The following is a 12,300-nucleotide window of genomic DNA, read 5'->3' on the forward strand; positions in this document are numbered from 1 at the left end:
TTAGTTCAAGGAGTTAACATTGTAAAGATGACACACACCAAAAAAAAAAAAAAACAAAAAGGAATCGAAACATTCCAAATTACATGGAAGACACACAGAAACAAAGCACAAATATAGAGTATATAATGAAAGATTTATAAAATAGCAACATCAGAAGCATAACATAAAATGCATCTTTCCAGAAAAAAAAAAAAAAAAAAGCACAAGAACTCCAAAGGATGAAATTAAGATGACGAAAGGCATGCCTGGAATTGCCAACAGAAATGAAATAAGAGCCTCCACCTCAATATTAGATAGGGCTGAATTGTAGGGGAAAAAATATTAAACAAGGACACAATGTGAAATGAGTTTCAGATGCTGTATTTACTATGAGTGCACCAAACTACATAGTATCAAAATTTATAAACAAAAACTATAGGAAAAAGGCCGGGCATGGTGGTTCACTCCTGTAATCCCAGCACTTTGGGAGGCCGAGGCGGGTGGATCATGACATCAGGAGATCGAGACCATCCGGGCTACCACGGTGAAACCCCGTCTCTACTAAAAACACAAAAATTAGCCGGCCTCGTGGCAGGCGCCTGTACTCCCAACTACTCAGGAGGCTGAGGCAGGTGAATGGTGTGAACCTGGGAGGCGGAGCTTGCAGTGAGCCGAGATTGTGCCACTGCACTCCAGCCTGGGCAACAGAGCAAGACTCCATCTCAAAAAAAAAAAAAAAAGAAAAGAAAAAAACTATAGAAAAATATAGATAAAAATACATTTGTAGTGGGAAACTTTAAATATCTCTCAGCTCCATGAGACAAAGTAGAAAAAAACGAGTACTACTATAAAAACCTCATAGCTATATATCTTATTGATAAGCTATCAAATTTTTTCAAGTGCCTATGCAACAATCCCAAAACAAAACAAAAAACAAACAAAAAGAAACCCGTAATAATCTCTCTAAAAGTAAATTTCTCCAGTGCTGCAATCCTAATCTTATTAAAAGTAAAGTCTTTTGTTTTTGTTTTCAAGACAGGGTCTCACTGTCACCTAGGCTGGATGTAGTGGCAATGTTGTGGCTCACTGCAGCCTTGACAGGCTCAAGCAGTCCTCCAGTATCAGCCTCCCAAGTAGCAGGGATCACAGGTGCACTGCCACCACACTCAGTTAATTTTGGTTTTTGTTGTAGAGACAGGGTCTCACTATGTTGCGCAGGCTGGTCTCAAACTCATGGGCTCAAGCAATCCTCCCGCCTCAGTCTCCCAAAGCGCTGGAATTACAAGTGTGAGCCACCACACCTGGCCAAAAGTAAAGTTAAAAAATGGAAATCTTAAAACCTAGAAGTAAAATGTGGTAAATGGTAATTAAAGATTTGGTGGGGTAATGTTCTAGAAATTCATCCTTTTCAGCCAGGCGCAGTGGCTCACATCTGTAATCCCAGCACTTTGGGAGGCCTAGGCAGGTGGATCACAAGGTCAAACTCGAGACCATCCTGGCCAACATGGTGCAACCCCATCTCTACTAAAAAAAATTACAAAAAACAGACCTGGTGCGGTGGCTCACACCTGTAATCTCAGCACTTTGGGAGGCTGAGGTGGGTGGATCTCGAGGTCAGGAGATGGAGACCATCCTGGATAACACAGTGAAACCCCGTCTCTACTAAAAATACAAAAAATTAGCCAAGTGCAGTGGCGGGCGCCTATAGACCCAGCTACTCGGGTGGCTGAGGCAGGAGAATGGCGTGAACCCGGGAGGCAGAACTTGCAGTGAGCCAAGATCGTGCCACTGCACTCCAGCCTGGGCGACAGAGCAAGGCTCCGTCTCAAAAAAAAAAATAGCTGGGCATGGTGGTGCGCACCTTTAGCCCCAGCTACGCGGGGAGCTGAGGCAGGAGAATTGCTTGAACCCGGGAGGCGGAGGTTGCAGTGAGCCAACATCACCTCACTGCACTCTAGCCTGACTACAGAGCAAGACTACGTCTCAAAAAAAAAGAAAAAAGAAAATAGAAATTAATCTTTTTCATTTTTTTATTCATTTGCATGAGATAAATTATTTTTCTAAATTATTTTAGTACAGTTTTGCTATATACCAGAGCTTCTGATATATAGATAGCATTTTTATTATTTTTGAAATATTTTACAATTTTAGTTCTGACTTTGACTTTGGGGTGGGTTGCTGAGAAAATAGCAGTTGTTTCACTAGTCCCAGTAAAAACCTACTAGGCTATTGTTTTCTTCTACTCTTCAATGCAGTTAGTTAACATATTTGACTTCTGAATCTATCTTCATAATTTCCAGTTCTTTCAGGCATCAAGGTTAACACTGTAAACAAAATAAAACAAAAACCAAAAGCAAGGTTGAGAATAATTTTAGATATTAATCTTTACCCAAACTTCAGCATAATAACCAACTGTAGAAATGCATGACCTTTCCATTATTTTTTACTGTGTTGGAAATGCTGAATCAACATTTTAATTTCTTCGAGGACTTTGAACCATTTATTCCTAACAATTATATCTATTTTTTGTAACCTTTTATCCTTTTGTTTATACTTTCATATTTTTGGCATGACTTTATATAATATTCATTCATGATTGTCTGAATCTTAGATATGGAAGTAACTGTTTCTCCTGTTTTGTTACATTCTTTTTTTTTTTTTTAGTCTAGCTCTGTCTTCCAGGCTGGAATGCAGTGGTATGATCTCGGCTCACTGCAACCTCCGCCTCCCAGATTCAAGTGATTCTCCTGCCTCAGCCTCCCAAGTACCTGGGATTACAGGCCTGCACTGAGGTACCCTGCTAATTTTTATATTTTTAGTAGTGATGGGGTTTTGCCATGTTGGCTAGGCTGGTCTCAAACTCTTGGCCTCAAGAGATCCACCCACCTCAGCCTCCCAAAGTGCTGGGATTACAGGTGTGAGCCACCATGCTGCCCCAGTCTATTTTTTTTTTTGAGACGGAGTCTCGCTCTTGCTCTGTCGCCCAGGATGGAGTGTAGTGGAGTGATCTCGGCTCACTACAATCTCTGCCTCCTGGGTTCAAGAGATTCTCCTGCCTCAGCCTCCTGAGTAGCTGGGACTACAGGTGTGCACCACCACACCTGGCTAATTTTTGTAGTAGAGACGGAGTTTCACCATGTTGGCTAGGATGGTCTCGGTCTCCTGACCTCGTGATCCACCCACCTTAGCCTCCCAAAGTGCTGGTATTACAAGTGTGAGCCACCATGCCCAGCCACCCAGTCTTTGATTATGTAGATATTTACTCCTTTTTCTTGACTGTCAACACACAGAAGCAACTTGTGTTTCTGTCAAACTCATACCTTAGGTTTTTGTTTTTTTTTCCCAAACGTCCAGGATTCCGAAAAGAAGCAATTAAATCCATAGTTTTTCCCCTCTATCCACAGGTTAGCTTTGGCACACAAACTTACTTTATTTATTTATTTATTTATTTATTTATTTATTTTTTGAGACGGAGTCTCGCTCTGTCACCCAAGCTGGGACAACAGGCGCCTGCCACCTCGCCCGGCTAGTTTTTTGTATTTTTTAGTAGAGACGGGGTTTCACCGTGTTAGCCAGGATGGTCTCAATCTCCTGACCTCGTGATCCGCCCGCCTCGGCCTCCCAAAGTGCTGGGATTACAGGCTTGAGCCACCGCGCCCGGCCTATTTATTTATTTATAAGACAGGGTCTTACTGTGTCACCTAGACTGGAGTACAGCGGCATGATCTTAGCTCACTGCAATCTCCACCTCCCAGGCTCAATCGATCCTCCCATGTCAGCCTCCCAAGTAGCTGGGACTACAGGCCTGCACCACCACACTTGGCTAATTTTTGTATTTTGTAGAGACAGGGTTTACCATGCTGCCCAGGCTGGTCTCGAACTCCTGAGCTCAAGCAGTTGACCCACTTCAGCCTCCCAAAGTGCTGGGATTACAGGCATGAACCACCACACCCAGCTTACCACACAAACTTTAAAATGCACTACTTTATCCAAATGGCTTTTTTTTTTTTTTTTCGTTTTTTTGTTTGTTCATTTGTTTTTTGACACGGGGACTCACTCTGTCGCCTGGGCTGGAGTGCAGTGGCACAATCTTGGCTCACTGCAATCTCTGCCTCCTGGGTTCAAGCAATTATCCTGCCTCAGCCTCCTGAGTAGCTGGGATTACAGGCGCCTGCCACATACCCAGCTAATTTTTTGTATTTTTAGTAGAGACGGGGTTTCACCATGTTGGCCAGGCTGGTCTCGAACTCCTGATCTAGTGATTCGCCCACCTCGGCCTCCCAAAGTGCTGGGATTATAAGCATGAACCACTGCGTCTGGCCCCAGATGTTTTTTAATTGTGGTAAAAATACACATAACATAAAAGTTGCCATTTTAATATTTTTAAGTGACCAGTTTAGTGGCATGAAGTACATTCACATTGTTGTATAAGAACTTTTTACTTTTTATTTTTATTTTTATTTTATTTTTGAGATGGAGTCTTGCCCTGTCACCCAGCCTGGAGTGCAAAGGCTCAATCTCAGCTCACTACACCCTCCACCTCCCAGGTTCAAGTAATTCTCAGCCTCAGCCTCCCAAGTAGCTGGGATTACTGGTACATGGAACCATACCCAGATAATTTTTTTATCTTTAGTACAGATGAGTTTCGCCATGTTGGCCAGGCTGGTCTCGAACTCCTGACCTCGTGATCCACCCACCTCGGCTTCCCGAAGTGCTGGAGTTACAGGCGTGAGCCACTGCCCCAGGCCTTACTTTTTATTTCTAATTTAATGCTCTTAGAAAACAGAATCAAGGCCGGGCGCGGTGGCTCAAGCCTGTAATCCCAGCACTTTGGGAGGCCGAGACGGGCGGATCACGAGGTCAGGAGATCGAGACCATCCTGGCGAACACTGTGAAACCCCGTCTCTACTAAAAAATACAAAAAAAAAACTAGCCGGGCGAGGTGGCGGGCGTCTGTAGTCCCAGCTACTCGGGAGGCTGAGGCAGGAGAATGGCGTGAACCCGGGAGGCGGAGCTTGCAGTGAGCTGAGATCCGGCCACTGCACTCCAGCCCCGGCGACAGAGCAAGACTCCGTCTCAAAAAAAAAAAAAAAAGAAAACAGAATCAAGGTCAGGCATGGTGGCTCATACCTGTAATCCCAGCACTTTGGGAGGCCGAGGCGCATGGATCACGAGGTCAGGAGATGGAGACCATCCTGGCTAAAACAGTGAAACCCCATCTCTACTAAAATACAAAAAATTAGCTGGGCGTAGTGGTGCACGCCTGTAGTCCCAGGTACTTTGGGGGCTGAGGCAGGGGAATCGCTTGAACCCAGGAGGCGTAGGTTGCAGTGAGCTGAGATTGCGCCACTGTACTCCAGCCTGGCAACAGAGCAAAACTCCATCAAAAGAAAACAAAAAAAAAAGAAAGAAAGAAAACAGAATCAGTATGATGGCAAAGGTTTCTATTTGTCTGCCTTTAGAGTAGTGTACCAAAATGGCCAATAGTATATTTAAAGATTTCTGTTCATTTTTACTTAATATAGTTCAAAGATACATTATTACTTTGATAACTTTTATTTGTATATTATTCCTTTTGTAAGTATGAACCATCCTCTTCATCACTTCAAGTGATTTTCACCTTAAATTCCTCATTCCTTTTGACCTATTCCTAAATTGCATCCCTAGCTTTCTTTTGGCTCATTCCTTTATTTTTAAATGAGGATAAAAGCAGCCCCTGACTGCTGAGAGTTAGCCTGGCACTATCAGTTAAAAACCTCAGTTTTGCTAGAAGCTAGCCTGGCAGGGGCCAGCTAACTCATGGTGTTCTCCATGGCGCTACACAAAAATAATCTCTTGGAGCACCAACAGCAAACAAGACCAATCTCTGACCACCATGGTAGAAGACAAAATCAAGAACACTCTGTCATTGTACTTGAGCACAGGCAAAAATCAAATCATCTTCAAACCACAAAAGTAAGTCTCCTTACTCTGCCTAAGAAAAGTGACTGCCAATTATACCTTTACCAATTACAACTTTTGCTTCAATCTACCCTTCGTATCTTCTAGATAAAAATGATTAAGATACCCAATCATAAAATTTCCCAATAGGAACAGAAGTACAGGTTCAGTGAAATTCAGCTAAGATTCTTATTATCTGTGACTAAAACCCTGAAATGAAATTCTACTATGACTTATACATGCAACAGAAAGACATAAGAATGTCTACTGCTACATAGTTCATAATATAATCTGTATTTTACCAAACAAATATTTAAAAAGCAATGTGTGAGCCGGGCGCGGTGGCTCAAGCCTGTAATCCCAGCACTTTGGGAGGCCGAGACGGGCGGATCACGAGGTCAGGAGATCGAGACCATCCTGGCTAATACGGTGAAACCCTGTCTCTACTTAAAAAATACCAAAAACTAGCCGGGCGACGAGGCGGGCGCCTGTAGTCCCAGCTACTCGGGAGGCTGAGGCAGGAGAATGGCGTAAACCCGGGAGGCGGAGCTTGCAGTGAGCTGAGATCCGGCCACTGCACTCCAGCCTGGGTGGCAGAGCAAGACTCCGTCTCAAAAAAAAAAAAAAAGCAATGTGTGAAAATTTAGTCTACTATGGCACCTTTTGTGAAATAGGAAAAAATGTGTAGCTGTTTTTACTTGTTTACAAAACTAAGCAATCAAAGAAAAAGAATAAAACTGGTCCTCTATGTTGAGAAACGTGGGGGTAGGTGGGGAACGGAGGTGGGTGAACCACAGATTCATGTTTCCCCTGAATTTGTTTCCTATAACACTTTCTTTTTTTTTTTTTTTTTTTTGAGACAGTCTCGCTCTGTCACCCAGGCTGGAGTACAGTGGCGCAATCTCCGCTCACTGCAAGCTCCGCCTCCCAGGTTCACGCCATTCTCCTGCCTCAGCCTCCGAGTAGCTGGGACTACAGGCGCCTGCCACCGTGCCTGGTTGATTTTTTGTATTCTTTTTTTTTTTTTTTTTGAGGCGGAGTCTCACTCTGTCGCCCGGACTGGAGTGCAGTGGCCGGATCTCCGCTCACTGCAAGCTCCGCCTCCCGGGTTTACGCCATTCTCCTGCCTCAGCCTCCCGAGTAGCTGGGACTACAGGCGCCCGCCACCTCACCCGGCTAGTTTTTGTATCTTTAGTAGAGACGGAGTTTCACCGTGTTAGCCAGGATGGTCTCGATCTCCTGACCTCGTGATCTGCCCGTCTCGGCCTCCCAAAGTGCTGGGATTACAGGCTTGAGCCACCGCGCCCGGCCGATTTTTTGTATTCTTAGTAGAGATGGGGTTTCACCGCGTTAGCCAGGATGGTCTCGATCTCCTGACCTCGTGATCCGCCCGCCTCGGCCTCCCAAAGTGCTGGGATTACAGGCTTCAGCCACCGCGCCCGGCCCCCTATAACACTTTTTAGGGTGTGTTGCCTTTAATTATATTTCTAATGGGTTTTAATTTTTATTTTTTACTATTATTCCCATTTTACCAACATTATTTTTGAACTAAGTGTATATATTCCCTATTCAAAAAACTAAACTTTCCTAATACACTATCACAATATCTCCAGAGGTATAAGAAATAAAATTATACTCATGAAATAAGAACAAGATGCTAATCAAAAAGAATACTTAGAAAATAAATTACAGTTATTAAAAATTAAAACATTGAATTAAAATGTTGATGGTGGTAACAAGAAACTCAAAAGAAGAGCTGGAAGGCAAATGTGACAAAGCTTCCTGAAAAAGAGAGCAGCAAAGAAATAGAAAACAGTAGAGGGAAAAAAAATGGAGAACCAATATCCAAAAAACAGATATTTGAAAAAAAAGAAAGAAAATATTTGTGTTTGAGGAGGCAGTTTAGGAAGAAACAGAGAAATACTTTGAAAATCCCATAGAAAAGTGACTTCTAACTAGGAAAATCTATCCATAGCCCAAAGATCAATGTAGTGTGATAACAAAATAAACAACAGTTTTTTCTTGACAGTGCACTTCTCCACTGTCACATAGGTGGCCGCCAGAGATGAAGACATTACCTACGTGTTGCTTATTCTCAATGGGAAGATCAAGATTTGTTTCAGAAGCAGCAGGTCTTAGAGTCCAGCTGCTTCCTGTGGCCTAGATGCCTCCCTCAGTTATGAGGTTCTAGTGACAGGTCAGAGCTTTCTACTCCTGGATTGAATTTCCACCCCTGGGACGACTCCTCCTCACCTCACAGGAGCTGCCCTGATCCTCTGGAGCCAGGGCTGAAGATTTCTGAGATGAGGTCCAATTAGCTGGCATGGCCACACTGGGTCTCAACCCTTTTTCTCTAGGGTGTCTGAAGCTTGGCAGTCATCTGTGAACTCAAGCAGAGCTGCTCTGAAGAGGTAGGCTGGAGTCTGGAGGAAGATCTGGCCCAGGGGCTCCCCAGAGACACCCAGAAATCTGGAAAGACAATGTTCCCATAGTCAGTCATTTAATATTCACCACATAAGCACTTCCTGGATACATCAAGGTGCAGGTCCCTGAGCTAGAAACCAAAGCAGTGGTTCTCAAACAGGTACACATTCAAGTTACCTGGAGGACCTGTTAAGTGAAACACAGTTAAAAATACTTAGCCCTACTCCAGTTTCTGATTCAGTAGGTCAAAAGTAGAACCCAAGAAGTTTCATTTCTAACCGGTGCCCAGGAAACGCTGATGCTGTCAGTACAGGGACCACACTTTGAGAAGCAGCACTGTGGAGAACATAAAATTTAACAAAATCTGTGATAGGTATTAGTTACAGTGAAATATGGGAAAAGTCACGAGAGATGGAGTAACATCACTGCAGATTTTTTGAACCGCAGCTCTACCACTTTTCACCTATGAGAACAGAAGTTTCTTCACTCTTTTTTGAGATGGAGTCTCGCTCTGTTGCCAGGCTGGAGTGCAGTGGTGCCATCTTGGCTCACTACAACCTCCGCCTCCCAGGTTCAAGCAATTCTCCTGCCTCAGCCTCCCGAGTAGCTGGGATTACAGGCTTGTGCCACCACGCCCAGCTAACTTTTGGTAAAGACGAGGTTTCACCATGTTGGCCAGGATGATCTCGATCTGACCTCATGATCCGCTCACCTCGGCCTCCCAAAGTGCTGAGATTACAGGCATGAGCCACCGTGCCCAGCCATTTCTTCACTTTTAATTTTAGAAATGAGGATGAAAATGCTGATCTCAAAGTTACAAAAATTAAATGAGATAATACTTGTAAAGTGCTCAACACCTCCCTGGCACACAAAAATCATACAATACATATCAGCGATTACCATGCATTATCAGATATTAAAACAATATAAAAACAATGTAATTAAAACAAGTAAAACAATAAATATACCAGACAATATTGATCTATATATGTGACAAAAGTGGTATTTAAATGTGTGCATAACACATTCATTGCATAAGTGGCAGTGATATAACTGGCTAGCCACCTGGAAAAAAACAAACTAGATCTCCAACACACAGTATTCACTGTAAGCAAATGCCAGCAGGACTGATCACTTAATTATGTCTATTTGTGAAATCCCAAAGATTATTGAAATAAATTTTAGAAGTATATATGTGCATAACACTGCCGTGGACTAGGAGGGATCTTATTACATGTAGGAGGAAACACAGACACTATAGCAGAAAAATCAGATACTTTTGATTAGATGATATTTCCTAATTTTATGTTAAAATATACCACAAAAAAAAAGTAGGACAAAAGATATGAAAATTCACAGAAAAGGAAACAAATGGCAATTAACCAAAAAGATGTCAACTTTAGTAACTGGAAAATGCATCAGAGCAATTAGATATAATTTTCCCTCAAAATTTTAAAAACTTTTGAAATGCAGGCCGGGCGCGGTGGCTCAAGCCTGTAATCCCAGCACTTTGGGAGGCCGAGACGGGTGGATCACGAGGTCAGGAGATCGAGACCATCCTGGCTAACACGGTGAAACCCCGTCTCTACTAAAAAATACAAAAAACTAGCCGGGCGAGGTGGCGGGCGCCTGTAGTCCCTGCTACTCGGGAGGCTGAGGCAGGAGAATGGCGTGAACCCGGGAGGCGGAGCTTGCAGTGAGCCGAGATCGCGCCACTGCACTCCAGCCTGGGCGACAGAGCTAGACTCCGTCTCAAAAAAAAAAAAAAAAAAAAAAAAAAACAAAAAATTAGCTGGGCATGGTGGCACGTGTCTGTAATCCCAGCTACTCTGGAGGCTGAGGCAGGAGAATCGCTTGAACCCACTAGGCAGAGGTTGCAGTGAGCTGAGATCGCGCCACTGCACTCCAACCTGGGCGACAGAGCGAGACTCCATCTCAAAATAAATAAATAAAGTGCACACAATTGTTCCTAATAACATAATTTCACATATATAAAGCAGAAGAAGAAGGAAGGGCAAATGGACAAAGAACCTTTCCAGAGTGACTACTTTACCTTCCTCTAATTAATTAAGCAGACAATCTGTGAGGAGACAGATATATTTTTTAAATATATGCTTAATTAATATCTATAACAATACAATCAGAGAACATAGTACACCGTTTTTATGTAATAGATGTGACATTCATGAAAACTGTCCACGAAGTAGGTCATAAGGCAACTTTTCAATTTGAGCATTAAACAGACATTACTTAAAACAAAAAAGGGGCCGGGCGCGGTGGCTCAAGCCTGTAATCCCAGCACTTTGGGAGGCCGAGACGGGTGGATCACAAGGTCAGGAGATCGAGACCATCCTGGCTAACACAGTGAAACCCCGTCTCTACTAAAAAATACAAAAAACTAGCCGGGCGAAGTGGCGGGCGCCTGTAGTCCCAGCTACCCAGGAGGCTGAGGCAGGAGAATGGCGTGAACCCGGGAGGCGGAGCTTGCAGTGAGCTGAGATCCGGCCATTGCACTCCAGCCTGGGCAACAGAGCGAGACTCCGTCTCAAAAAAAAAAAAAAAAAGGAACTTCTAAATAACTCATGGATCAAAGAAAAAAACACTTAGATTTGAACAATTTTTTATACAAAGATTCACCAAAACTTGAGAATTTTTATATTAAAGAAGACTGAAAATTAAAACGCTGAACTTTCAACTCAGGTTAGAAAGCAAGCTGATTACACTCCTCATCGATCACCATAGCTGACCCTGCAGGCGATGTCACTGACCACAGACTCCCATCACTGACCCCCAACCCTCAATCACTCATCCCAAAGAGCCCCATCAATGACCCGAGAAATCCGTCACAATCAACAACGGACGCCACAGAACCCCATCACCGAACCCTCAAAACAATCTCTAACTCCACAGGCAACCTCGACACCCCCTATTACTGGCTCCACAGAAACCCCAGTCGTGACCAACCAAAATCACCTCAAAGATTTCTCGGTATTGAGATATGAAAATACGCCTGACACCAGCGGCAAAAGAGCCTTGGAGGACCGCTTCCACTTCCGGTCCGACTTCTAGCACCTCCCCTTTGTAGGCTGTTGATATGGCGCATGCTCTGAATAAACTTGGAAGCCAATTTCAGCGAACAGTCAACAGGGCGCAGACACAGCGCACAGTTTCCGTAATGTGGCGCTGTACGGCAGAGAACATGGCCGCGCCCTTATGGTATTTGTTCGTGTGGGCCGCCATCTTGGAAGCAAATCCGTTCCGTAGAGCAGAGGAATTGGCCGCCGGCAGGATTTCCTAGAGCGAGGCAGGTATAGTTACATAGGACGCTGGAGTGTGACCCTCGTCTGACTAGCCTTCTATTCTGGAGGAGAAAGTTACTGGAAATGTGGGTCTGGCGCTGTATGTTATATTTAGAAAAGCTAAGTTACCCTTCTGAATACAGGACACTGAGGATAGTAATTACCTGCTGGAAGAAACCACCAAGGAATAGAGGAGCCAGGCAAAAATCACCAAGAGAAGGGGATCCTGGGAGAAACCACAGGCAAATGATAGGAGGAATCAGGATAGTACAGTCCACTTTTTGGAGATGCCATTCAGGGAAAAGGTGGAAAGGTCACTATGGGAGTGAAACCACCCTGAAAGTCTGAGAGACATCTGAATGAGTAGTAGGCTGCAGGAAGGGTGGTACAACTTTTAATGGGAGAAACCACTTTTGGAAATAGGGTAGAAATCTGAGAGTATTAATACAATCCTCTCCTGGGAGATACCACCAGAGGAGGGAGGAGAAGTCCAGGCGTCCACTTCTTAAGGGCTGAGTTGGGTGGGAAGGTGAATAGAGATTTGAATTACGCATTACCCTCCACACTAACTACCTCAAGTGCAACTATAGTAGGCAGCAATAATAACAACACTAATAGTCTTTAGTATGGCCAACATGTGACTAAAAGAACCTAAAGA

The 12,300-nt window shown here is 43.8% G+C and overlaps 1 protein-coding gene across 3 annotated transcripts in view; it reads right to left on the reverse strand.

The window, feature by feature from the left end:
- The window catches only part of LOC117092422 (zinc finger protein 585A), a 30,192-nt gene extending 18,330 nt beyond the window's left edge, over positions 1 to 11,862 (reverse strand). The window contains exons 1-3 of one of the 3 annotated variants that reach the window (XR_004440809.1): positions 11,317 to 11,460; positions 8,173 to 8,388; positions 1,996 to 2,303 (exon numbers count right to left, since the gene is read on the reverse strand). Coding sequence is in view for 1 of the 3 variants with exons in the window: in XM_033225954.1 (XP_033081845.1) it covers positions 8,173 to 8,244 (72 nt within the window). In the remaining 2 variants the exon portion in view is untranslated. Of the gene's footprint in view, positions 1 to 1,995; positions 2,304 to 8,172; positions 8,389 to 11,316 lie in introns of those variants that run through there. The other 2 variants (XM_033225955.1, XM_033225954.1) reach the window with 2 other exon arrangements.
- Between the last annotated feature and the right edge of the window lie 438 nt (positions 11,863 to 12,300).

The sequence above is a fragment of the Trachypithecus francoisi genome, unplaced genomic scaffold (assembly GCF_009764315.1).
Source record: "Trachypithecus francoisi isolate TF-2019V2 unplaced genomic scaffold, Tfra_2.0 Lachesis_group12, whole genome shotgun sequence".
Classification (NCBI taxonomy): domain Eukaryota; kingdom Metazoa; phylum Chordata; class Mammalia; order Primates; family Cercopithecidae; genus Trachypithecus; species Trachypithecus francoisi.